The following is a 23,992-nucleotide window of genomic DNA, read 5'->3' as shown; positions in this document are numbered from 1 at the left end:
ATAAAACCAGTTTTGTTTGCCCTGAGGTGCCTGAGACCAATGCTAAAAAATTAAACATTATTTTATGATTTCTATTTTAATAATTGGAAATTTGACTGTAAAACAAAGCTAAACATGATTTTTCAGTATTGCTTAGAGCCAGTTCTAATCCATCTTATATAAATCGGTTTGAAGCTATACTGGAATATATATTTATCGCATTGTATTATAGACAGCTTTCCACAGTTATTTATAATGAAAAAATATACAAATAAAACCATTTTTGTGGGCCCTGATGTGCCTAAGGCCTGTGGTAAAAAATTAACATTAATTTTATGATTTTTATTTTAATAATTGTGGAAATTTGACTGTAATACGAAGATAAACATGATTTTTCAGTATTGCTTAGAGCCAGTTCTAATCCATCGGATATAAATCAGTTTGAAGCCATACTGGACTAGTTATTTATTGCATTGTATTATAGACAGCTGTCTGCGGATACTAAAATGGAAAATTATAAGATTAAAACCAGTTTTGTGATAAAGGCCTGTGATATAAAAACTGACATATTATTTATGATTTTTATTTTAGTAATTGTGGGAAAATGTGGAAATTTGACTGTAATATGAAGCTAAACATGATTTTTCAGTATGGCTTAGAACCGGTTCTTATTCAGCGGATATAAATTGGTTTGGAAGTCATACTGGAATAGTTATTTATTGCATTGTATTATAGAAAGCTGTCCACGGATATTAAAATGGAAAATTAAACTGTTTTTAAACTATTTTTGAAAGGTATATAAAAAACATACTGTGACACCTGTAGAATCATACTGCAAAGCCAAAAATAAGAACAATTGCCCACGTCGATTTTTATTAGGATTTTAAAGTTTATTTTTTACTATGGATTCAATAAATTTTACTGAATCATGATGTTTCTTTCCTTTGTGGGTAAAATACTCAGCTTTTAGAGTGTCTTGCGTCATAAATATTGTATGCTAGTATACAGTAAAGTTACATGTTTTGATTTTATCAATCAAAACTAATTAAAAATTAATTCTTTATAATATATCAATGAATTAACATAAAAATGTTTCATGTCTATAAACAAGTCCTAAAAATTTAAGTATGTCCTTAAACAGTATTATCTATTTATGCAGTTTTGCAACAAATTTACTTACAATATTGTTTGTACTGATGCATTAATATTCTGCTAATTCAGTTCTGACAATCTACAAGTGTTAATGTTCGTTTGTCCTTCCATTTCAGAGCTTCGCTTTTATGGATGTTGTCATCCTTGTTTAATTTTATTTAAAAGGGGGCCATTTATAAGTTTATTTTATTATATCCATTTGTTTTATCTGATACTTTCCAAAATATGTTTTATTAAGACTTTATCAATAAAAAGTAAATTTTTTGTAACTAGACCAAATATAATTAAGAATTAGAACCATAAATCTAAATACAAAACTAAAAATATCCTTGAGACATTCTATTCTGCAACCTTTTTTATTCATAAACATTTTTAATCAAGTTAATTTGTTTATACCTAGTGTATATAACTGTGTAGGTACGTCGTATACAAGCACTTTAAATTTTAAACTGACAAATTTTTTAGATTTTAAAAAGTTAATCTAATGGATTTTATTTTTATTTATTATTTTGTTGTAATTAAATCAGGGTAGCCCCTTTCGTGACAACACCCCTTAAGGGGAGTTTCTTTGTATTTTCACAGTAGCTTTTCTCCTATTTCTAGCCCCAAGCAATTTTGAAAATACGACGAATCGCCACTTAAGGGGCGTTGCCATGAATGGGACTATACCCATAAATCATTTTTAATTCAATTGTTTTATATTTATATATGTATTATTTAAGTAGAATTTGTTGTTATTTTAATAATTTTTAATACAATTGTTTTAACTGATTCTTGTTTATTATTTATTACGATTTAGAAACCATAGAATCCGTACGTCCATTTATAATATGCTGATACACATATAGTAATCTGCGCTAATATCCAATAAAAAGTAGTAAGCTTTGTTCATATATAGCTTAAGAATTTGGTTACCGATCCGATTAAGTTCTACATTTTAGGGAAGATGCATAAAGGTTCTAAAATCCTTTTAGACCGTTTTCATCATTAAAATCTGAAGATGGTTTTATGCTATTTTTCTACGCTAAATTCTAAAACTAATATTCTTTAGTAAATGAATTGCTACCAAGTTCTTTATCTTGATAATCAGAGGCTTTTAGTAAAGTAGCGTTTGGGGGATGGTGCATTTTGAATTAAAATTAATTAAAAAATGAAAAAAATTCCAATAAAAGTTGCACTATCAGAAATACTCGTTTTATCTGGAATTATCTGGTTTTTCAACCTTACAGTGTCACAACTATAAAATTGAATTAATTGCCCATTGTCCCCTCCCTTCCTCCCTGCCTAAGGCCTGTGCTAAAAAAAACTGACATTATTCTTTAGGATTTTTATTTTAGTAATCGTGGGAAATGTCTGTAATACAATGCTATACATGACTTTTTCAGTATGGCTTAGAACAGGTTCTTATCCAGCGGATATAAATTGGTTTGGAAGCCATACTGGAATAGTTATTTATCACATCGTATTATAGACAGCTGTCCGCAGATATTAAAATAAAAATACAAGAGTTAAAAACTTAAAAACGAAGTGAAAAACGTTATTCTATATCCATTATATTTATCGGTTGCAAAGCTGTACTGAAAAAATAAAAGATCCCTCATTCATTGAAATATTTACAAGGTAGAACATGTTGTATAGTTAGGTTGCTAATATGGACCTCATTTATTTGTAAGTGGTAAGGGGTTGGGGGCAGACCCACAGGGCAGGATTTATGCTAGTTTTCATTTAGTAGGTTTAAATTTCGGATCAATTATTTTTTTCCTGTAACAAAATTTACATTAACTTTTCGTGCAAAAATAAACCACTAAAAATAAAGAAAGGAGTCTGAAATTTTTTGTGTAGATTCTTTAGACAAATGAGAATCGCAGTTCTTTTATGCTTCATGATCCATTTTTATGTTTAAATCCCTTTAATTATGCAAACTTTGTCCGTAGGTACTACATTTAAAAAAGTCTTTTTTTATACTATTAAATAAAAAATGTTGATTGTCTTTCAGTGTCGTTAATTCGTTGGCCTTTCAATGTAGATCGATGACATTTTAAACATAGCTAGTTAAAGTAATTGGTAGTCTCTAAATAAAATTTCATTAATATCACATGAATACAAATAAACTTATTACAATCATAAAAAACGACACTAAAAACCATAAACCCCAAATGAATATGAAAAAATATTTTTAAAATAAATTATTTAAGACTGTTCACGTTATCATCAGCTAAGGGGTTAATATGAGCCCACTTATTGAAACCATTTTTAAGATTTTTCATGAAAGCAAAAGTGTTCCCCATTTTCGGGCCATAAAGGGGGAGAGGGAAATGGTCACAAACCGGTTTCAAGATATCCAAGAATCCATAGAATTTCTTTATACACAACCGGTCAAATAAGCAGAGGGTCGGGGGAGGGGGTAAGTGGAAGCCTCTTCCTCTATTGGCCGGTTAGACTTGAGCAATACATTTCATTCAAAAATAAAGGGTGGAGCATCGCATGAGAGGGGATGACTTTTCCTCCTGGTTGAAAGGATGAAAGGGAAGGGGGATTCCCATTACATGCCTGATGTACAGAGTTAGGCACCTGACTGGCTTGAATTTAAACATAAGTCTTTAATAAGACCAAACAAGAGTTGGATTAAAAAATTTTTAAAAAATGTGAATTTGTTGTGCTAGTGGTAAAAAATCTGAATTTAAAATTTTTTTACACAATGTTAAAATACTTATTATCTTAAAGTAATATTTTTAGTAAGTTGAAGGATAGAATAAGGTATTTTGTAATGAGAATATTCACATTAAGCCAAATTATGTCAAAATTTAACCCCCCCCCCCCCCTTTGGTTTGCTAAAATCAGGCATTCCCGGAACTTCCTTTGGGGTGTTTTTTTCTGACCATGGTCCCGTTTTAGCGTTTTAGCGGTCTTGGGCATATGATATCTTAATTGATTCAGATATTTTATAACCGGTTTATGCCCATTTCCCTTTTCCCCTTAATGGGCTGAAAATTGGGAACACTTTTGGTTTCTTTAAAAATCTTAAAAATGGTTGGAAGTCGTAAAGTGTATTTAGGCAGGAACAACAGTATCAGCATAAAATATTTTATTTCAGAACTTAGAACTATGGGTAAAAATTCATGGACAAACAAATTAAAGGAGTTGAAAAGAAGAGAGGAAGAAGGAAACTTACTCTTCATGGTATGTTAGGATTAAAGGAGGGGGGGGGGGTGGGTTAATGCAACCATCTCGTAATCAATGATTGAATAACACTTAGAATTCGAATTTTGATCTTAAATTTTGCATGAATAATCCTTGGTAGGTCTATTTTCCCTAATTCGAACAAAAAGAACACATATTACTTTTTTTGGCTCAAAAATCTTATTTAAGTTCTAGCCGGTTGCTGTTGGTACTAGAAACTTAAAAAATGGCTATTGCTATCATTTTACATGAATTAAACAAAAAAATATGTTTTTAAAAGTTGATTCCTACGTAATTAATGATGAATTTGCCCTGAAAATAGGCAAAACGCGGGTAAATGGCTGAGCCGCCAGCCGTTACTTTTCCAACTTTTTGTTCGATTTAGGGAAAATAGACCTACCAAGGATTACCCATGAAAAATTTCAGTTCAATTTAATCACTGATTACGAGATGGTTGCATTAAACCCCCCCCCCCCCCCCCTTAAACTTTTTAAAAATCTTCCAAGATAATAGCCTTAACTTATGTTCAAACATATTAATAATTTTAAAATAATACTTATGAACAGTGACATGCTAACTGATTGAGTGAGGATCACTGTTTTGGCTGCATTTCACCATATCATTAATGTTAATTACCTATCTAGGACCGCGGACGGCAGTCTGGCAGCAGTTCTCATGACCAGCAGCCGTCGACCAGTCCCAGAGATTCCACTGGACCTCCCCCTAATCAGCATGACAGGAATGGGTTTTCATACATTTGATTTAATGATTCAACAATAATCTGTGAATTATGATTTCTTCAAATGTACCAAATTCTGTTTTTTAAAAATACCTATTGCTAACCCCTGCGGGGCAAATAGATTCAGTGCCCTAAAGAATTAGAAAAAAATTATTCGCCCCCTTCCCTTGCTTTCAATTTATTTCATACACAATAGTATGGGAGTATTTGAAGTAAACATTAAACAAGGCACTTTGAGATAAAAATTAAGCGACGTTTCTTTAATTATAGATAGGTATGATTTACACAAAATTTCTCATGAAATAAAAATGTTTGAAAATCACAAATGAATACAGGAACAGTCCCCGTAATAGCATGGCTACCAGCCCGCCCCCAGAAATGGGAGGACCCCCCACGGATGGCGGAATAATGAGTGGAGCCAACACCCCAAAACCACCTTCTACCCCTAACCAGGTAAAAAATCTCAATATGAAAATGTAAATCAAAACTACAGAGTAAAACACTAGAGGGGGAAGGGGTTAGATAACTGTTATGTGCCGACCTTCAATTGGGTCTTTAAAAATCAACCTATATTGTCGGGAATATTAACACAGCCAAGTAACAGAAAAAATAATTTGCTAGCAGACAAAAAGGTTCTTGGAAAAGGGGGGCAGGTAGTTATCTGTATACAATATACATCTATACTTATTATAATACTAATTAAAATAACTCTTCTATTATGTATAAAAAAATCTTAAAATTTTAATATTAATTTAGAATAAGGTATAAGAAAAGTATCTTAATGAGTTTTAAAGGTGAAATGCTTTTTAGCTCCTCACAAAAGCATTTTTAAGAAACTGCAATTTGTCATTTTTTCACATTTCTTGACTGTGATGCATTTGCAGTAAAAGAATCTTCTTTAATAACGTAGGTTATAGTAAAAAGAAAAAAAACTCCTTCTTATTTGACAAAAAAATCTCTAAAGACAATATCCGGTATCCGGCCGGATATTGAAAATGGCCGGATATCCGGCCACACCGGATATCCGGCCCAACCCTAGTTAATATTATAGGGCATAATTTTTAAGTTAAAAGCGTCTTATTTTAGGACAGAAAAAAATGTCAGGGAAGACAGTTAATAACTTAATTTATTAGTTTGTTGAAACTTCACTGATTAGGACATTTTTAATTTTTATTACTTAAAAAATATTGAATGCATGTATTTTATTTTCATAAATGTACACACACGAATGTTTTGTGCTTCGCCACTGGAGGATGTTGTCACCCTAGTTAATTATTAATGATCAAATATTACTTAAGGTACATACAAGAATGATGTTGTTAATACAAGTTTTCAAAATCTGAATGGCAATCAATGGAATCAAATTAAGGTGAATATTTATTGTTGTGATAAAGAGTTTATCTGTAATGTTTAGTTTCCTTCATTCTTCTTATTTAATATTTGTATAAAATTCAATCTGTTTTTATATAACTAAAGGTTTAAAATCCAGCGAAAATAAGCTCATTATAGTTGTTTTATTTTTAATTAGTCGTTGTCTCCCCATTCATTTTTTAGCAGAGATAATAAAACATAAATGTACAACAAATACTTCTTCCCGAAGGTGAGATTGACTTCGCCACATAATTTTAGGGATAATAAAATTAGATTGGAGATTTTTAGGATTTATTTGATCTTGGGAGGGTAGACGTGACCTTTTATTAATAGTTTAAAACCCTTCAGGGACCTAAAGAGAATATAAACACATACACACTCTTGCACTTTCATACCGAAAATGGCAGACCTTTTATTAGGATTACACTTTACAATCATCTTTATTATACATTGTTGTTTTTAGGTTAAAGATATTGAGAAGGATAGTGATATGTTCAATATGAACCTGGCTACTGAAATGAACAGAAATCTTTATCTCGACGTTGTCAAGGTAAACAAATTGATTTTTCTTGAGTCTGTGATCATCTCATCATAGCTATTATTTACCTATTTCTGTTCATGTGGCTTTGAGCGATTATGTTCTATTAGGTTATTTGGGTGTTACTTCTATACTTTATAGGTTGGGCTGTTTTATTTTCCTTTCAGTCCTCAAAATAGCTTTAAGCCCTATATTGACCAATGGAATTAAAATTCTTTGAAATTTTGAGATCTTTTACTTCAGCCATTCATAACGAATACATATTCCTGTAATGTTAAGTTGAATGGAAAACGCTTTAATTAAAAATATTAAAACGCTACCTTTTTGTTTATTCGTTGAAGTCGCTACTGGAAGTAGCTTGGCTCAAAAAATTTCTATCTGTTCTTTAAATACATTTCCTAGTTTGTTTTTATTTTCCTTCTTGAGATTTTTAAAACTAAAAGGGGGGGGGGGCGAAAGTGACACTTTTTGAAACCAAAACTAAAAGTCAACAAAGGAACTCCACTAAAAAAGGAGTTACAGGTCTGAGATTTTGCATGGCAGTTGCTTTATAGGGGTAAAATATGGAACTGTGAAGAAACGGCGGCGCAACCGCCGTTTCCCGCCTAATTTTTTTTGCCTTTTCTCGGCGGTTTTCAGCGGTTGCGACGCCGTTTCTTCACAGTTCCATATTGTACCCCTATAAAGCAACTGCCATGCAAAATGTCAGATCTGTAACTCTTTAATTAGTTGAGTTCCTTTGACTTTTAGTTTTGGTTTCAAAAAGTGTCACTTTCGCCCCCTCCCCCCCCCTTTAAATAATTAATTTCTGTCCAGGTTAAAGATAGCCGGCCAGTTCCTCATCCTGAGGATAATCACATTCCAGTCTCCAATAACCTGCCATTCAATCCACCTATTAATGGCCAGTACAGGTACTTAGAGGTCCGGGAAAATTGTTTTTTTTTACACTAGTCCCAAAAGTTTTATAAGAAAATGTTTTTGGCTTGTTGGCTTGACAACTTGGTGACTCTTAATAGATTTTGATATGTTGGTTTATTTTCAAGTTTCAACCACTAATTGTAATCTGCAGTAGGAGTAATTTTGTGCATAAACATTGATGAGTTAACATTAGTTATATAATATTTTCATTTATACGGTCAGATGAAAGTCAGAAAGTCAAAAATCATATTTACTAAAATCACTAGAACCCAAAGTATAACAACCACGCTATTGTAGTTATTGTATTCGTTGGCTTAAAACATTCAATACTTTAATTTAATTTTGATTGGTTGGTTCTAAACCTGAAGTGTAAAAACTTTTCAACAAATAATTTTAAAGCTCTTTATTATTTTTTTGTTATTTAAAGAAATGTTTTAAGATATTTTTGTCGTGAAAATAAATTTTTTTTTGTTTTAGGAGACCAGCAGTCCAAGACAGCTAGCCTTTGTCCGCGTGTTCTCGGCCCTAGCGCGCATTGCGTAGTACCTAAAAGCAGCCTGGCGGCCGCTCACATAGACACAACCACCAAACCTGCCATTATTTTCAGGTATAAACTTTTATTTTAAGGTTTATTAAGATTCGTTGCTATCATCATAAGTGAAATTACTCAAATTACTTTTTTAAGTGAAGCCACTCTAAAATTTTCTTCTGTCTGTCCGTCATTCAATCCGTAACGATATAGGATGAATATGATTTTGAATTGTTTCATTGTTTTATTCATCAGTCTGTCATTTCATGACATGACAACGAAATGATGTCACGAAATTTTTGTATTCGTAGGTGATATTACCTTTTTTTAAAATTGCTTAGGAAGAAATAGAGTTTATGCATGGTTATTCATTCATATACACCATTAAAAGTTGCAAGAATGTACTTCGAAAACTACCTAAAAAAAATTAATGAAAAGTGCTAACCGTTAATGAAGGACAAAGCGAACCTTTAAGTTATCTTTTAAAAATTGAAGTCATTTCATCTATTATAAATCTTTGTATTAAATATCATTTTTTGTTCAGATGCTAACAGCCCTGCAGAAAACTGGTTTCTAATCGCAACCTACATCACAATAAAAAACAGACTTTTTATATCTGTAAAATTTTAGTTAACATAACAGTCATTTCGGTTTGTCATTAAGCTATAATTGAAAGCTTATTAATATTTGTACGGGTCATACAGAAAACTATAATTATTACAAGATTTATAAATGCAAGGTTGTAATCAATGATTATTTATCTATCCTTATATAATTTTGTTTATCAAAACTTGAAACTACAGTTTTTCAGTCTTCATTTTTTAATCTATTAAGTCATAATTAATAATTTGGCATAAAAAACGTGTTATACTTAGTGAAACTACATTTAACACATCTTTTTTCAGAACATTATCTAATGTATTTTCTTAAGAATCTAGACATGTAAGAAAAAAATACAGGGGGCGATATTTAATCCAATGAAAAACTCTTTATAATCAAACTTTTTCGTTAGTTATAATCTAAAACAATAGTGTACAGTAGTCTACGCTATTTTGCTAAAAATGATAATTTCAAATAGTTAAATTGTTTTTCTTCGGGTAAATTTTTCTCTCTCAGTAAAAACTATTTTGTTAAAATAATATTGTTCATAGTTTGTAAGTAGGTAAGAACAAGTTTAAATTTAAATATTAATTCTTTCATTTCTTCCATGCATTTGTAACTTAAAATTAAGGATTTTTTATTAAATAATTTTTTAATTTAGAAAATAATGAATTTTACAAACAAAATATATTGAAATTATAAAATTTAAGGTCACTAAAAATTTTGTGAAACTGTTGAATTATAATTATATTTACTATATACTATGTAATATCAAAATGTTACTTGTTGTATATTTAAAGGGTTAGTTGCACGAAATGCATTTATTTATGAAATTAGTGAACTGCATATATTTTCTTTTTAAATGGTTTAAGCTATATTTATAGGGCATATATTTAAAAAGATTTTAATTTTGTACATGTAGTTTTAAAAATATCAATTGAAATTGTTTTTCTGAAATGCACTTCATGCAACTATCCCTTTATGTAAAAGCTGTGGTAATATCCTCTTAGGAATATTTTATTTAATTTTGAAAATTCCCCCCCCCTCTCCCCCCCTTGACAGAACTATGAACTCTGGCCGCGGCGCTCGGCACCCTTGCCTACCTAATCGCAGCGCTCGGCTCCCTATTCTAAAACCTAACCTAACCTAAAATAGTTGTTTTGTCAGGGGGGAAGGGGGAGGGTATAAAAATTTTCAAAATTGAAAAAAAATATTTCTAAGAGGAGAATGCCAAAACTGTTCCTAAATGCCATTAATCACAATCCATTTTAATTTAAAATATAAAACATTTTTGAAAGATTTACTTGTTTTTGTGATGTTTAGCCTTTACTAGCGTGGCTACTCTAAGATTAGAAATGTTTGTCTGTTAGCTATGTTTAGGGGAAAACAAAAATTGGAGACTAAACTTAATTTCCGTAAGAAAAATGAATTTTTTTCAGCTGGTTTTACAAATGATTGTTTAGGTGAAGATTATAATATCTGCGTTTACTATACAACCCACTTGGTCAGCCAGTCTGTAGTGCGCTAGAAAACATGATATCAACAAAGCGGAAATTTTTTTTCCCTGCAATGTAATACAGATGTCTGATTTTTAAACCTTTTCTATAATTAGGGTCTGTCCTTACGTATGCCCATCCGTCGGAACAGTTAGCTGATGATTCCTATAATAGTTAGGTATAACTTTGAAAGCATAGCCACTCTATAAATGTTACCAGAATGCCCGTACGCCCATTTGAAACATTATCAACTTTTTTACCACTAAATATTAAAGCAAAGCTTTCTATAATTAGGGTGTGTCTGTCTGGAAAGGATATCTTTTTCGTTAATTTGGGCATGTTAGAATTGTCCTCTTGATTTCAACCTTTGCATAGTGATACCTGTAGTAGTTGGTAGGATTTAGAAAGCGTAGCAACTCAATAATTGTTACTAGAATGTCCGTACTTCCATTTTAGACATGTTTATTTTTATATTTTTAACAACAATTTTTATATGATGTATTAATCCTATTGATCTTATTGTTAGAATACTGATTCCTATGGCAACAAAGTGTTATGTTATAAGCAAATTATTTCTATAATCAGTTCTAAAAATGTAAGTATTATCCTGTATTTAAGCATTTTTTCAAGAAATTTACTTATAATGTTTTGTCGACTTTTGTACATTTATATTCTGATAATTCAGTTCTTACACTCTACAAGTGTTAATGTTTGTTTGTTCTACCACTTCAGAGCTTCCCTTTTATGGATATTGTCATCCTTATGGTTCATCTGATTTTTGGAATACAGATTCCTAGAACAAGAAAGTTATAATGCTATTGGCGAATCATCTCTATAATCAAGTCCCAAAAATGTAAGAATGTCCTTAAACATTATCCTGTATATAGACAGTTATTCAACTAATTTACTTTCAATTTTGTTTTGACTATTAAACATTTATATTCCGATTATTCAGTTCTGAAACTCTACAAGTGTAAATGTACTTTTATCCTACTGTTAGAGCTTTACTTTTATGGATGTGGTTATCCTTGTATTATGAAAATTATGCAAACAACACAACTACTTATCTATAGCCTTCAAAGGGGGAGGGAGGGTGTGACACTTAAAGATACCAAAAGTAAAAGGAACTCAACTAAAAAATAGTTACAACACTAAAATTTGGCATGGCGGTTAATATTAAGAGGTATAGTGTGTAACTATGAAGAATTAAGTTAAGGTTAGATTTGCCCCGCAGGGTTAAATTAGGTTCTTGCAGGGTAAGAGTCGAACGCAGGTTAGGATATGGCCCTGTAGGGGCAATAAACCAGCAAAATACGAGATTATCCCTAAATCATTTCCAAGCTGGATGAATTTAAAAGTTAATTAATTTCTAGAAAGTACAAATTAATTTCTCTATGGAAAGGCAACATAAAGTAGAATTACAAAGAGCATAGCAAATATTGCAGTTTGCACTCGTTGCATCTTTATATATGATTTTTTTTTGTCTAATCGACTCAGCCTATTATAGTAAGAAAGCCCCCTTTTCTCCCATCTCTTTTGAAGAGATTTTCTTCCCCTCTTCCCTTTCTCTTTCCCAAAAGGTTGATGACGTCATAGGGTGTCGCACTTTTCAAAATGATACAAAAAAGGGACAAAATGGGATGTCTCCGATTTATAAACATTTTTGACAGTTCAGGGTGATCAACTTTTAAATTAACAGAAAAATAAATTTTTAATGTCGACCTGAAAAATAAATTTTAGTTTTAAAAAGAAACTTTTGGAGGTCGCGAGGGGGATAATCATTATCATGGAGGCGTTTTCTATCTGTAAAGTGAAGTTACCCCCCTCCCCTAATAGATTAAAGCCATCCCAAGACCAATAAGAAGTTTCCATATGAATAAAAACAACAATATTACATCGTGTCTATTTTAGGAACCCCCTAAAGACATTTGCAATAAAAATACTAACAATTTTGATAATTTCAGCCTATTAAGCAAGGCAGAAAATCTTGAAAAGGAAATATAATGATTTATGTAAGCTGTTTAAAGGGTTGTTGAATTGCCCAAACATAGACTAAACACTTCAATTATATGTATTCATATATATAAACAACAGGGAATATTTTGTTCATAGGAAGCGCAGCAATAACAAACAAAAGCAACATTTTTAAAACAATTTTAACAATAAAGACTTGATTAGTTATAGAGTAGCTTTCTATCAAATATTTAACATTTTTATTCAAAGACGTCCAATGGATGGGGGGGGGGGGTGGTTGATTATCCTCCACAAAATTCTGAATTTTGACCGTTTATCTCCCCCCCCCCAAAAAAAAAAAAAAATATTACAAAGCTTGACGTGAAGCTAGTAAAAGTGGCTGACTAACATTATGACGTCAAAAAAATTAACCAATGAGAGGCCAGTATACACTGTAATTGACCAATGCGGTAAAATTTATAGTGGCCTCTCATTGGATAATTTTTTTGACGTCATAATCTGAGTCAGCCACTTTTACTAGCTTCCTTGACGTCCTTGCCTATATGATTACCGCCTCCCAAAAAAGTTTAGATTTTTAAAATTTTTACCCCCCCTCCTCCTCAAATAAAAAAGCTTGGACGCCCTTGTTTATATTATTATTTTTAAAATCCATCAACAATTACAAAAGTTATATCTAGGTAACATCAAACTATAGGAGGAACATACTTATAGACTTGCTTAGTTATAGAGTAGCTTTACTCCTCAAAGTATGTGCTGTGTGTTTTTGTACACTATAAATTATTCTATCAAATAAATATGGGATGGATATATAATCTCAAGAAAAGCCTTAAACTTTTCCACAAGTCAGATTTAACGGTTCCTTAAATATATGAGATATTAATATTAATAGAAGTGTACCAGAATGGGTTAAGGGTGGACTAAGGATCATTGGAGTTGCTTTTAGATAATTTATTAAAACTAATTTAAATAAAGAATCGGGTTCATTACTTTAATTATACCAATCATTATTCAAATATTTTTTGGGAAGATTTCAATGAGCTATGAGCAGCGAACACCTTTTTCTAAAAGTCATTTTCTCTGTCTGTGCACCTTTCATCCCATTAGATGTTTTTTTACTCAAAGTGCCATTTTGAGCTCGGAAACCCCCGCTCCCTATTTTTCGTTTATATTTAGTTTTCATATTTGGATTGGGTTAAATTATATTAGGTACTGGGTAGCCCATTGGAAAGCCCCCCCCCCTTCCCCATCCCTCTTTTAAAAATACATTAAAAAATCAAGAATCGACAAGCACTTTGTGGTAAAGCAACTATTAGGCTAACAAATCCAAGAAGAAATAGAATAGCTATTAACTTAAGTGAACAGTAATCCACTCACATTACACATTCTTATACCGTAATTGAACCAGACCTTACTAACTAATTATAAGAAGAGTAATCAAATAATCATTAGCTCAGGTGTGATCATTAATTCATCAGTAACTTATGATTTTATAAGGATAAACAAACAATTTTATAAAACATAATTTGTATTGTATTGAATCTATAAATTACAAGTTTTATAAAATCTATACTTGAAGTATCAAAAATAATAAATTATAAGTATGTGAAATAATGGATTAAAATATACGTGGATAATATGACATGGGAGAAAGTGTTGTCAATTTAGGTATCTTTTTCCCCTGCCATTCATTGGTCAATTCGTTTATCCATTAGGAGGTGAGGATATCGTTATTTTAGCCAGCTACAAAAGTTCCCTTTATTATAAAACTTGATAATCTGCTGTAAAATCCAAGTATTAATAAATCCATTTGTGAAATATAACAAATGAACAAAAAAAAAGTTTAGGAAATTGAGACACTCGCATCCTTTTGATTATAAAACTTAATTGTTATTTTAATTAATGGATTTTTTTAGCGTTAAAAACATATTGATAATAAATACATTATTTTTTGTGTCTAAAAGTTCTCATAAGACTATTCGCCGTATTGACTAATTGTAGAAATAAAAATTATTAAATTTAATCAAAAATACTAAAAAAAACATATTTATTCGTTGGTAAGATACTTGATATGTTGGTTCAAACTTAATCTATAATTTATTTTTTCTGTCATAATTTATTTATACAATGTACATTAATTTATCACCAATTGTCTTATCCCTTAAGATCCCTGGAATTAACCCATAAGGCACACAGCTACTGAATTACATTTGAGGAGAGTGTTTATGTGAAACCACATATTTTAATAGACGCAGCAGCTTTTCTTTAATTAGGATATGTCATTGTCAAAAATATCATAACACTTTTTTCAGTATGGAATCGAAACCAATTAATATCTGCAGGATTAGAACCGGTTCTCAGTCATACTAAAATCATTTATTGTTCTGCATCGTATTACAGACAACTTTCAACGAATATTAAAATAAAAAATATAATATTGATACCAGTTTTGTTAGCCCAGCCTTCAGCCCTTCGGGCTAACAAAACTGATGTTAATTTTTTATTTTGATAACCTCGGATAGCTGTCTACAAAATGATTCGATAAATAACTATTATCTGGCAGGAGTTCATAGTTTTTTAAATCATTTTATTTTGAAATCAATTTCTTAAGCTAATTTGAAGAAAGACCTGAAAAATATCCTCCCCCCGCTGAGTGGGATAATTTATCAACAATTTTGTTCAATCTTTATTATCATCCTTAATAATAAAAGTTAATAATATCTTACAGTTGCATTGCACGCAGATAATTATATTTACAGATGACATCAAAATTATGCAATGAACATAAAAATATGTTTAATGCATCATTAAAAAGCTTTTAGCTTGATATTGCTGCACTACTTTTGTCCATAATTATATTTAATAAATGTGTATATCATAATTTATATGGCATTTGTCCTGTCAATCCATTCATTCCCAGGTTCTAATTAATACCATAAAAACACCTAGGTTTTACCACTTTTATGGTAAAATTTTACCAGCCTATACGATTTAAAAGGTGGTAAAATTTTACCGTAACCGTGGTAAAAACACTTTTTGTGGTACTCTCTAACGCTTTTTACCAGCGATTTTTACCACAATTATCGGTAAAATTTTACCAGATTTCCGGTAAAATATTACCATTTTAGGACGCAAATTTATACCAGATTTTGACCAATTTTTACCACTTTTTTGGTAAAATCTTACCGCAAATTTCTGTAAGATTTTACCGAAAAAGTGGTAAAACTGTTCAACACCTGGTAATATTTTTGCCCTAAATTGGTAAAATTTTACCAGAAATAGGGTAAATATGGTAAAAATTTACCAAAAATTGTGGTAAAAACGGGTGGTAAAAATCACGAGAAAGTGGTAAAAAACGACCTTAATTATAGAAAAACATCGCTTGTAGGTATAAATCGCAAAAATAAAAAAAAATTGTTTTCATTTTTATCTTTATTGATTGAAACAACACTTAAACATATTTTTCTTGATTCTACTGCTCTGGCCGCGAAAACTGTTGCGCAACCTCCTGGATTTGCTGGGCACCGGCCCCATTCGACCTCGTATCACTGATATTCAACCTGGAATAAAATTGCTCATTAGTTAATTAGATAATTACAGGGATATAAAGGGATAAGACAATGGCTGATAAATTGATGTTCATCTCTAATGATGATACACATCGTTACCCCTTCTGTAGATTACAATAAGTGATTGAAATGTTAGGACACTCAACTTAATGAACCAACCAATAAAAAAATCAATAAAAGTACCCAAGGTTGTTAGGCCAAAGAATAAGAAAATGTTATTTGAAAACTTTGGGGGCTAGTGTAATTTACAGCCCAATGTCCCATCCCTCCCTACTAAATATCTAATCTATAATACAAAGTAGAACGATGTCTGTCCGTCCATCCGTCCGTCCGTCCGTCCCAAAGATAAAGCCTATACTCGCTGTTTACGCAAATGTGTCAGAACTTCCCCCCCCCCTTACTCTCACACCTAAATTTTTTCTTTTGAAAGCAAAAATAAAAGTGTGTAGGTTCGACTCCCCCTCTCCCCCCTCATTCATTTCCTACAGGCATCTTGACACGTGGCAAAAAAATCAGCAAACTTATCTAACTAAACATCTTTGAAAACGCAGAACGAGAAAAAATAAAGGGAAAGCTTACCTGGAAAACATAAGCAGTAACAACATCCCTGGCTAACAAGAACATGCTGTGTCCATACTACTCGGCATTACTGATTATATGCTTCACGTGGCGTATGGAGTCGTGGAACGCGGGGTCCTAAGTTATGGAGGATTAAATGAAGGAAGGAAGTGGACTGTTTATTACACTAGTCCCCAAAGCTTTATTTTCTTCTTCGTTACTTTAACAACTCTAGGGACTTTTATTGAATTTTGAATGGTTGATTAATCAAGTTAAGTGTCTAAAGCTTTCAACAACTAATTATACTCCACAGGGGTAATTTTGTGTATCATCATTGCTGATGTACATCAATTTATCCGCCATTGTCTTGTCCCTTTAGATCCCTGTCCCAAACAAGTACTAATATTAGATAAATTTAGACCTAAACCCCAGGCAGGGAGGGTAAAATATGGTGTAAATATCATAATGGTATCCAAAGTTTCAGAAACAAGTTTACTTATTCGTCAACTCAAAAACTTTGAGTACCTAATTTTTATTAGGTAAATCTTGATTTAATTTCAATACTTCGTCTTTTGTCCTATCCCATAAGAACCATGTTTCCCGTTGTGTCTACAGAAACGTAAATTATTTTAGTACAATCTTTTTTTAAACTTAAACAATATTTTACTTCGTCTTAAATCATTTAATAACCCATTCCTGAATAGCCTTGGTCCCTGGTCCACGTCTACCCGGGGAGGGTGGAGGTCCCCTGCGTCCTGGAGAATAGTCACCTGGTGGCCCTTTGGATGGGGGTGGTGACATGTACCTTGAATATTCAGATTAGTTTATAATAAGTAAATGTTATGTCGTTATCTATTAAAAATAACATATATCATCAAAATTCTAAAAAATACCTATTAAAAATCAAATTAGGTAAAAAAACTAGGTACTTTATGTCATTATTGAGAGGAGACAATGAACTGTTAATTTCATCAGTCCCAAAAGTTTTATTATAACGTTTTCTTATTCATTGGCTTAGGTAACTACTTTGGGGAGTTAATTAAATTTTGATTTATTGTTTCAATAAGTTGAGTGTTCAAACGTTTTTTAACCACTAATTTTATGTATCATCGATGTTGATGTTCATCAGTTTATCGGCCATTGACTTATCCCTTTACATCCCTGATATAAATTTGATTTTACCTTGGGGGTGGCCGACCTCTTGGTTCAGGTGAGTAATCCCTGGGTGGTGGGCCCCTACCGGGAGGTCCCCTCCTGGGTGACGGGGAATATTCTCTGTGGTGGGGGGGAGGAGGTCCGCGGGGGGGTCCTCGTGGCGACATATCCCTCATTGGCGGTGGGGGGCCTCTGTAACGTTGTTGTGGAGGGGAGTAGTCGCCCCTGGGGTGTGCCTCCCTTGTGAAGTAATGTGAGGGGGGTCCGTAGCCATCTCTCCTCTCATACCTGAAAAAATAAAAATAATTTACTTAAAAAGTTAAAATTCATTAAAAAAAAGGTTTTTAAAATTTTTTGATTGGTAGAAAAGGGAAGAACTAATAAAAAAGAGCATATCTAGGTAGGAAAGTTATTGTAATTTTAGAAAATCTTTAATAAAGCAATAAAAGAGATGGTAGGCATTTAAAGTTAGCAAATTTGGAAATTACACTAATATATTTTGTTTATATACTAAATTGTTTAAAGTAAAAAGGTTCTTTGTCTTTAGCTTAAGATTTCGATAACTACTAAACCGATTGAGTTCTCCTTTATAGGTAGGAAAGCTTCTCATATGACACGGAATGGTTTTAGACTATATTTCTGTCCCCTATCTATCCTTTTTAATACAGAGCCCCTAAATGCTAGGGCCGCAGCCGCTAGCAATATCTAAACTAATCTTAAAATTTAAAATTTTACCTTGGTGGAGGGGATCTACCACCCCCTCTGCCACCACGTCCTCTGAAACCACCCCTGTCCCCTCCACGGCCTCTGCCTCTAAAGCCACCCTTATCACCTCCCCTTCCTCTAGAGCCACCTCTGTTATTTTTAAATGTTTTCATTTTGAAAAAAAAAATTCGATGATTTTTAGTAAGTATTTTGGAAGATTAATTTTAAATTTTTTTATCTTAGGTACTGCTGTTTTATTAGCGCAGCAACTTTATAACAAAACTGTACGTCAGTCCATGGCGAAATTACAAAAAATGCATTGCTTTTAAACGTTACATTTAATAAATAAGCCTACCTAAAGATTTTCTAACTTTTACTTTTTAAAACAAAAACTTTCCTAGAGTAATGTGGGGGGCTGCGTCTTTCATACCTATCCCCGCCCCCAACCCGGCCTCTACCTCTGTAAGAACTGCGCCCCCTATCACCTCCGCGTCCTCTATCACCGCCTCCACGTCCCCTGCCTCGTCCCCGGGATATTTCCACTCTCAGCCGTTCACCGGCATATAATGTACCGTTCATTTCCTTAAAAAATAAAGTGAAGTAAAAATAACTTCAAGACCTGAAGTTTGTTTAATAACAATAAGGTAAAAATAAATCAAAACAATTCCCTATAACTTAAAAATACCTCCTACCCTTGTGGAATATTCTAAACCCTTCTTGATCTCCCTAAACCTAACTAAAAGCAGTAGTGAAAGTTTCAAACAAAAAATTCAAGTAATGAAAAGGTGAAGGCAAGCCTTGACTTTTAAGGGGGTGGCAACACCCAGCCATTTTGTTGTAAAGAAACCAAAATATTGTTTGTATTATTATACAGATCTACAAAGATAAATATAAGCTGCGAAACTTTTCTGTAACTTACTTCTTCAACTGCCCCCTATGTTTCAAATGCTGATCTGAGGTCTTGTTTCTTTACAATCTAAATAAAAGAATTTGTTATAATCAAAAACTATAGGTATGAAACTAAAAAAATACGACAAAAGTAGAAACCTTATACTTTTTAGCTAGACCAAAATAATCAGTAGGTAACAAGTTTGAAATAGATAGGACAATTCCTACATGCTTGAATTAATGATAATAGCTATGAGTTTCGTCCATACAGACCGGCCATCCAACACTAATTATAGAAAAGCTTCGCGTTTACAAAAAACATAATTCCCTTCCACAAAATAACAATGATAACGTTTATGAGAGTAAAGCTCTCAAATAAGACAGTGGGACAAACGGAATTTTGTTGGTAAAACTTCAAGGATTTAAAGGGATAAGGCAATCCCCGATAAATTGATCCACATCATTAATGATTATTAACAAAATTACATCTTTATAATTATAATTTTTTTTTCAATTTTTTTCAATTTTGTACCCCCCCCCCCCCCCCCCCCCCCCGACTACCGACGAACCACTATTTTAGGTTAGGTTAGGTTTTAGGCTAGGGAGCCGAGCGCTGCGGCTAGGCAGGCAAGTGGGCCGAGCGCTGCGGCTAGGCAGGCAAGGGGGCCGAGCGCTGCGGCTAGGCAGGCTAGGGAGCCGAGCGCTACATTTCTAAAAGGATAATACCACCTACTCTAATGAATGTAGAATATACGTGGATATTACGACAGGGGGAAAAAATTGTCGTTATTTTAGCTTGCTAACATGAAATTCGTTTATTGGTCAGTTTGTTCAACCAGTAGTAGGGTAAGGATTGGGTTTAAAGAAGGGGGGTATCTTTATTTTAGCCAGCTGTGAGCATCTCCTTATCAGAGTAAATGAAAATGTGGTACAACATCCCAGTAATAATATATAGATTATTTTTATAAACTTTAATGGAAAAAACATTAAAAAAATAATATACCTGTCTAGCTAACACTCTGGTAAGGGTTTCCATAGTCTTAAACCACTCCCGGATTAATTCTTCCCATAAAGTTAGTCCACTCAAAACCTAAAACAAACGAACTTATTTTGACAAGTAGAAAAGTTGGTGGAAAAATAATTCATCTAAATTAATGAAGCAAAAATTCGTCCCAAACTTCATTTTTAATTCTTGATACAGATTTTAAAGGGTGGGGCTTAAAGGGTGTTAACTCCACTCAACCCGTAAAACCCCTTATTTGTTTCCCTTCAAAATTAAAAAAAAAATATATTAGATTACCAACCTCAAACCTTTGAAATCCCTCATTTTATCCCTCTTAAAATTAAAAGCTTGACGTACAATCAACCATTGGTTGTCTTTAGGACGATTGGCAAATAGATCTGATTCCTGTACTGTAGAACAAATAAAACATTATGGAATGGATATAGAATATATGTGGATATTGATGACAGTGGAAAAATTGAAGTCAATTTAGGTTGCTAACATGAAACTCATTCAATGGTCAGTTTGTTTATCCAGTAGGACGGGACGGAATGGAGTAAAGGGGGCGAATTAGGGTTATCGTCATTTTAGCCCACTGGGAGTTTTACTTTATTAGAGAAAATAAAAATCTAGTGTAACATCCAAGTAATAAAATATCTATTTCTGCAGGTTATCTTAATTATAGTATAGCTAACATTACCTCTAGAAACTGATCCCAAAGTTCACAGGACACAACAACATAGAGATTAGCCTTGATCCATGTGACAATGAGGGTCTGGAAGATGGCCTGGGTCAACCTTCCTCCAAGGGTGTCCTCCCTGATAAGCATAGATAACTATTAACTAAAGATCCAAGAACAAATTAAATATAAATAGGCTATTTTTATTTAAGTGTGTAGGTAGGTATAAAGTATACTTTTTATCTAAAAATGGTATTTTTGTCTCTGATTTTATTTATCGCGTCGTATTATAGACAGCTTTCCGCGACTGGTAAAATGAGAAATTTTCAGATCAATAGCAATTTTGTTAGCCCCGAGGGGCCAAAGGACTGGCCTAACAAAGCTGGTATTGATAATATAATTTCTAGACTATTGTTCATAGAAAATTGTCTGTAATACGTAATTTTTCAGTATGGCCCAGAACCATTTTTAATCCAGGGGATATTTATCGGTTTCAAAGCCATACTGGAAACTCTTTGTTTAGGTCAAAACTACATTAATATCAATTTTTCTTTATTTTAGATTTAGTGTGCTGACTAAACAAACTAATTTCATTACTTCTTCTTTACAAGCAAAATGCTAGTGAATTTGTTCTTAAATACTTAAAGAAAATCGTAACTTCTCTATAATAATTATCTATGTGCCTGCGTCTTGGTGGTGTTTCTGTGAGGGTGAGTTGAGTTATCTGCAGCAAGATAAAGAGTAACTGCTCCCATGTTCGCCCGTCCATCTTTACATTCATTACCATAAACCTGACCAAAATAAAATTATTGTTAGATTAGGAATATCTATTTCTTAAATAAAATTAACAGGATGTCTTTCTGTACCATGTGAAAAAGTTTAATTTTAGCTATAATGGGAGAAAAAATCGGCGTTATCCTCTTAGAAATTTTTTTTTCAATTTTTTTCAATTTTGTACCCCACCCCCCCCCCCGACTACCGACGAACAACTATTTTAGGTTAGGTTAGGTTTTAGGCTAGGGAGCCGAGCGCTGCGGCCAGAGTTCATAGTTCGCTGTCGGGGGGGGGGGGGGGGGGGGGTACTCAAATTTTCAATATTGAAAAAAAAATTTCTAAGAGGATAATACCAAAAAATCAATTTAATGGACATTTTATATAATACGGAAAATTTCTTCCTTTCCCTGTACCTTATAAAAATCGTCGGAAAAAGCCGTTTTTTAAGCAAACAAAAGCGCGTTTTGCTCTATCTGTGAGATATTATGAATAAGATAATGTTAAGATTTGATATTAAGATGAGAAAAATTTACGTTCACAGTCCCTTTAAAGACACAATACCTGTAATAATAATGTACAAACTTTTCAACCACTAATAATACCCTGGCCTTTCTAATTATAAGCCTAGGCAGAGCCATGCTGGTGATGCTAGCTCAAGCGTGTACCGTGGTTTCTGTAGAACTGTACTTCTGAAGCCAATACAGGGTTACGAAAGTTTAAATTGATGTTTTTTTTTTAATGTTAATATTAAATGTAATATAGTTTTGTAATGACATATAAAATATATATTCGATAGAATATAAAAAAATATAGTGCATTCAATATTAAAAAAAAATATTTAAATATATATATAGTTGTTAACCATATATGAACATATAATGAATCTATTTCCGGCCGGGTTCTTAAAAGATATTGCCGCGTTTTTTCGACATTTTTTACGCTATGAATAACAAGCGCGACATTCGCGAAATCTAAAAGAGTATACAATGATTTATTTAATTATTTCGCTTTTGATGGTACGGCCTTCATAGAAAAAAAAAGATTATCTTCAATCCATTTTTGCTGCATATTAATTAATGCATCTTTTTAGAGCTGTGTTAGACATTAGAAAAATTGCTAAAAAAATAATTTAAAATTCAGTATTTTTATGTTATATACTCTGTTTGAAATTCTATCGTCAACGTTCAATCAATCAATGTCTAAAAAACGCCGAAAAAATGTGGCATTCATCTTTTAAAAACCCATCTCGGTGGTATTTCCGGTTGGCAAAGACAACATAAATATAGAAATCATGAAACATTGTTGTTCCACAATTTTGCCACATTTTTAAACATCTTGCTTAAAAAAAATCTTCCTTGTAAATTCTACAAATTTAAATATTTAGAGAAAATTGAGTAGTAATTTACTTCTTGATTCAAAATATTTGATTAAATTGAATCAAAACTAATAATTATTTTTGGCACTCTATATTCAAATAATCATAAGCTTATCAATAGTGCGCATGCGCGCACAGAGGTGCCATAAATTTCAAAACTTAAAAATATAAGTTTTGTAGCGAAATTACTCTATAATTCGAAATCTCTGTCTTTCTTTTAGAAACATTCAGGGGAATATACGAAAGCTTATATTTATATTAAAGATGAAAAATCGATAAATTCAAATGCACACGGCACATCTGCGTAAACACACCCTGGATTTTTTTTCTTTTAATTTTAATTCGTATGAAGCTAGCTCAAATAAGTAAATATTAAATTTGATATATTTTTGATGATGCGGGAGGATGTTTTAAAAGAAATGATGAAATAATTTTCAAGGTTTTAAAAAAAAGTTGGCTTCTTTTATGCGAAAAAATTCAATAAAAAGTAAAAATTTTTACCAAAAAGTTGGTCAAATTTTACCAAGTTTTTTTTTTTGTTAAAGTCCAAAAATCTGGACTTAGCCTAAAAATTTACCTTGTCAATTTTTACCAAAAAGTTGGTCAAATTTTACCAAGTTTTTTTTTTTGGCAAAGTCCAAAAATCTGGACTTAGCCTAAAAATTTACCTTGTCAATTTTTACCAAAAAGTTGGTCAAATTTTACCAAGTTTTTTTTTTTGGCAAAGTCCAAAAATCTGGACTTAGCCTAAAAATTTACCTTGTCAATTTTTACCAAAAAGTTGGTCAAATTTTACCAAGTTCATTTTTTTTG

At 32.2% G+C, this 23,992-nt stretch overlaps 3 protein-coding genes and 1 long non-coding RNA gene across 8 annotated transcripts in view; 2 read left to right on the top strand and 2 right to left on the bottom strand.

The window, feature by feature from the left end:
- Window positions 1-23,992, bottom strand: part of LOC145322286 (uncharacterized) — a 118,649-nt gene that overhangs the window by 54,908 nt on the left and 39,749 nt on the right. The gene's annotated exons all lie outside the window — the stretch shown is intronic.
- Window positions 3,329-5,996, top strand: LOC145322290 (uncharacterized). The gene is made up of 3 exons (XM_080164181.1): window positions 3,329-4,311; window positions 4,956-5,056; window positions 5,392-5,996. Exons 1-3 carry the CDS (start codon window positions 4,159-4,161, stop codon window positions 5,528-5,530), a joined length of 393 nt encoding a protein of 130 aa, XP_080020307.1. The 5' UTR covers window positions 3,329-4,158; the 3' UTR covers window positions 5,531-5,996.
- LOC145322292 (uncharacterized) lies at window positions 6,173-10,305 on the top strand. 3 transcript variants are annotated; one of them, XR_013880619.1, is made up of 7 exons: window positions 6,173-6,419; window positions 6,885-6,971; window positions 7,776-7,880; window positions 8,355-8,484; window positions 8,951-9,568; window positions 9,668-10,001; window positions 10,228-10,305. It is a non-coding gene; the product is annotated as an uncharacterized LOC145322292 (long non-coding RNA). The 3 variants fall into 3 exon arrangements; XR_013880620.1 differs by lacking the exons at window positions 9,668-10,001; window positions 10,228-10,305 and having other exon boundaries at window positions 8,951-9,145; window positions 9,312-9,568; XR_013880621.1 differs by lacking the exons at window positions 9,668-10,001; window positions 10,228-10,305 and having other exon boundaries at window positions 6,264-6,419; window positions 7,776-7,870.
- On the bottom strand, window positions 15,891-22,499 carry LOC145322288 (ral GTPase-activating protein subunit alpha-1-like). Of its 2 annotated transcripts, XM_080164177.1 has the most exons (8): window positions 20,352-20,433; window positions 19,380-19,436; window positions 18,860-19,042; window positions 18,491-18,612; window positions 17,783-18,043; window positions 17,299-17,405; window positions 16,622-16,740; window positions 15,891-16,033 (listed from the first exon to the last, which is right to left on the bottom strand). In XM_080164177.1, exons 3-7 carry the CDS (start codon window positions 19,037-19,039, stop codon window positions 16,679-16,681), a joined length of 732 nt encoding a protein of 243 aa, XP_080020303.1. In that variant the 5' UTR covers window positions 19,040-19,042; window positions 19,380-19,436; window positions 20,352-20,433; the 3' UTR covers window positions 15,891-16,033; window positions 16,622-16,678. The 2 variants fall into 2 exon arrangements, with proteins under 2 accessions (XP_080020303.1, XP_080020304.1); XM_080164178.1 differs by lacking the exons at window positions 15,891-16,033; window positions 16,622-16,740; window positions 17,299-17,405; window positions 17,783-18,043; window positions 18,491-18,612 and adding exons at window positions 21,052-21,169; window positions 21,714-21,821; window positions 22,366-22,499 and having other exon boundaries at window positions 18,997-19,042; window positions 20,352-20,438.

Source organism: Acartia tonsa, chromosome 6 (genome assembly GCF_053477335.1).
Source record: "Acartia tonsa isolate MP-2025a chromosome 6, ASM5347733v1, whole genome shotgun sequence".
NCBI classification, from domain to species: domain Eukaryota; kingdom Metazoa; phylum Arthropoda; class Copepoda; order Calanoida; family Acartiidae; genus Acartia; species Acartia tonsa.
Note: the sequence above shows the minus strand (reverse complement) of the source record. Positions and strands in the feature narration are given on the sequence as shown.

What these genes read in the sequence shown, in the direction of transcription:
- LOC145322290 (XM_080164181.1), top strand. Translation starts at nt 4,159, where the DNA reads ATGGTTGGAAGTCGTAAAGTGTATTTAGGCAGGAACAACAGTATCAGC. An exon ending in AAGGAAACTTACTCTTCATG is followed by an intron (nt 4,312 to 4,955) that starts GTATGTTAGGAT and finishes TTACCTATCTAG; the next exon opens with GACCGCGGACGGCAGTCTGG. An exon ending in AATCAGCATGACAGGAATGG is followed by an intron (nt 5,057 to 5,391) that starts GTTTTCATACAT and finishes ATACAGGAACAG; the next exon opens with TCCCCGTAATAGCATGGCTA.
- LOC145322288 (XM_080164177.1), bottom strand. Translation starts at nt 19,039, where the DNA reads ATGAACGGTACATTATATGCCGGTGAACGGCTGAGAGTGGAAATATCC. An exon ending in GGTAGATCCCCTCCACCAAG is followed by an intron (nt 18,044 to 18,490) that starts GTAAAATTTTAA and finishes TTATTTTTTCAG; the next exon opens with GTATGAGAGGAGAGATGGCT. An exon ending in ACCAGGGACCAAGGCTATTC is followed by an intron (nt 16,741 to 17,298) that starts AGGAATGGGTTA and finishes CCTCCATAACTT; the next exon opens with AGGACCCCGCGTTCCACGAC.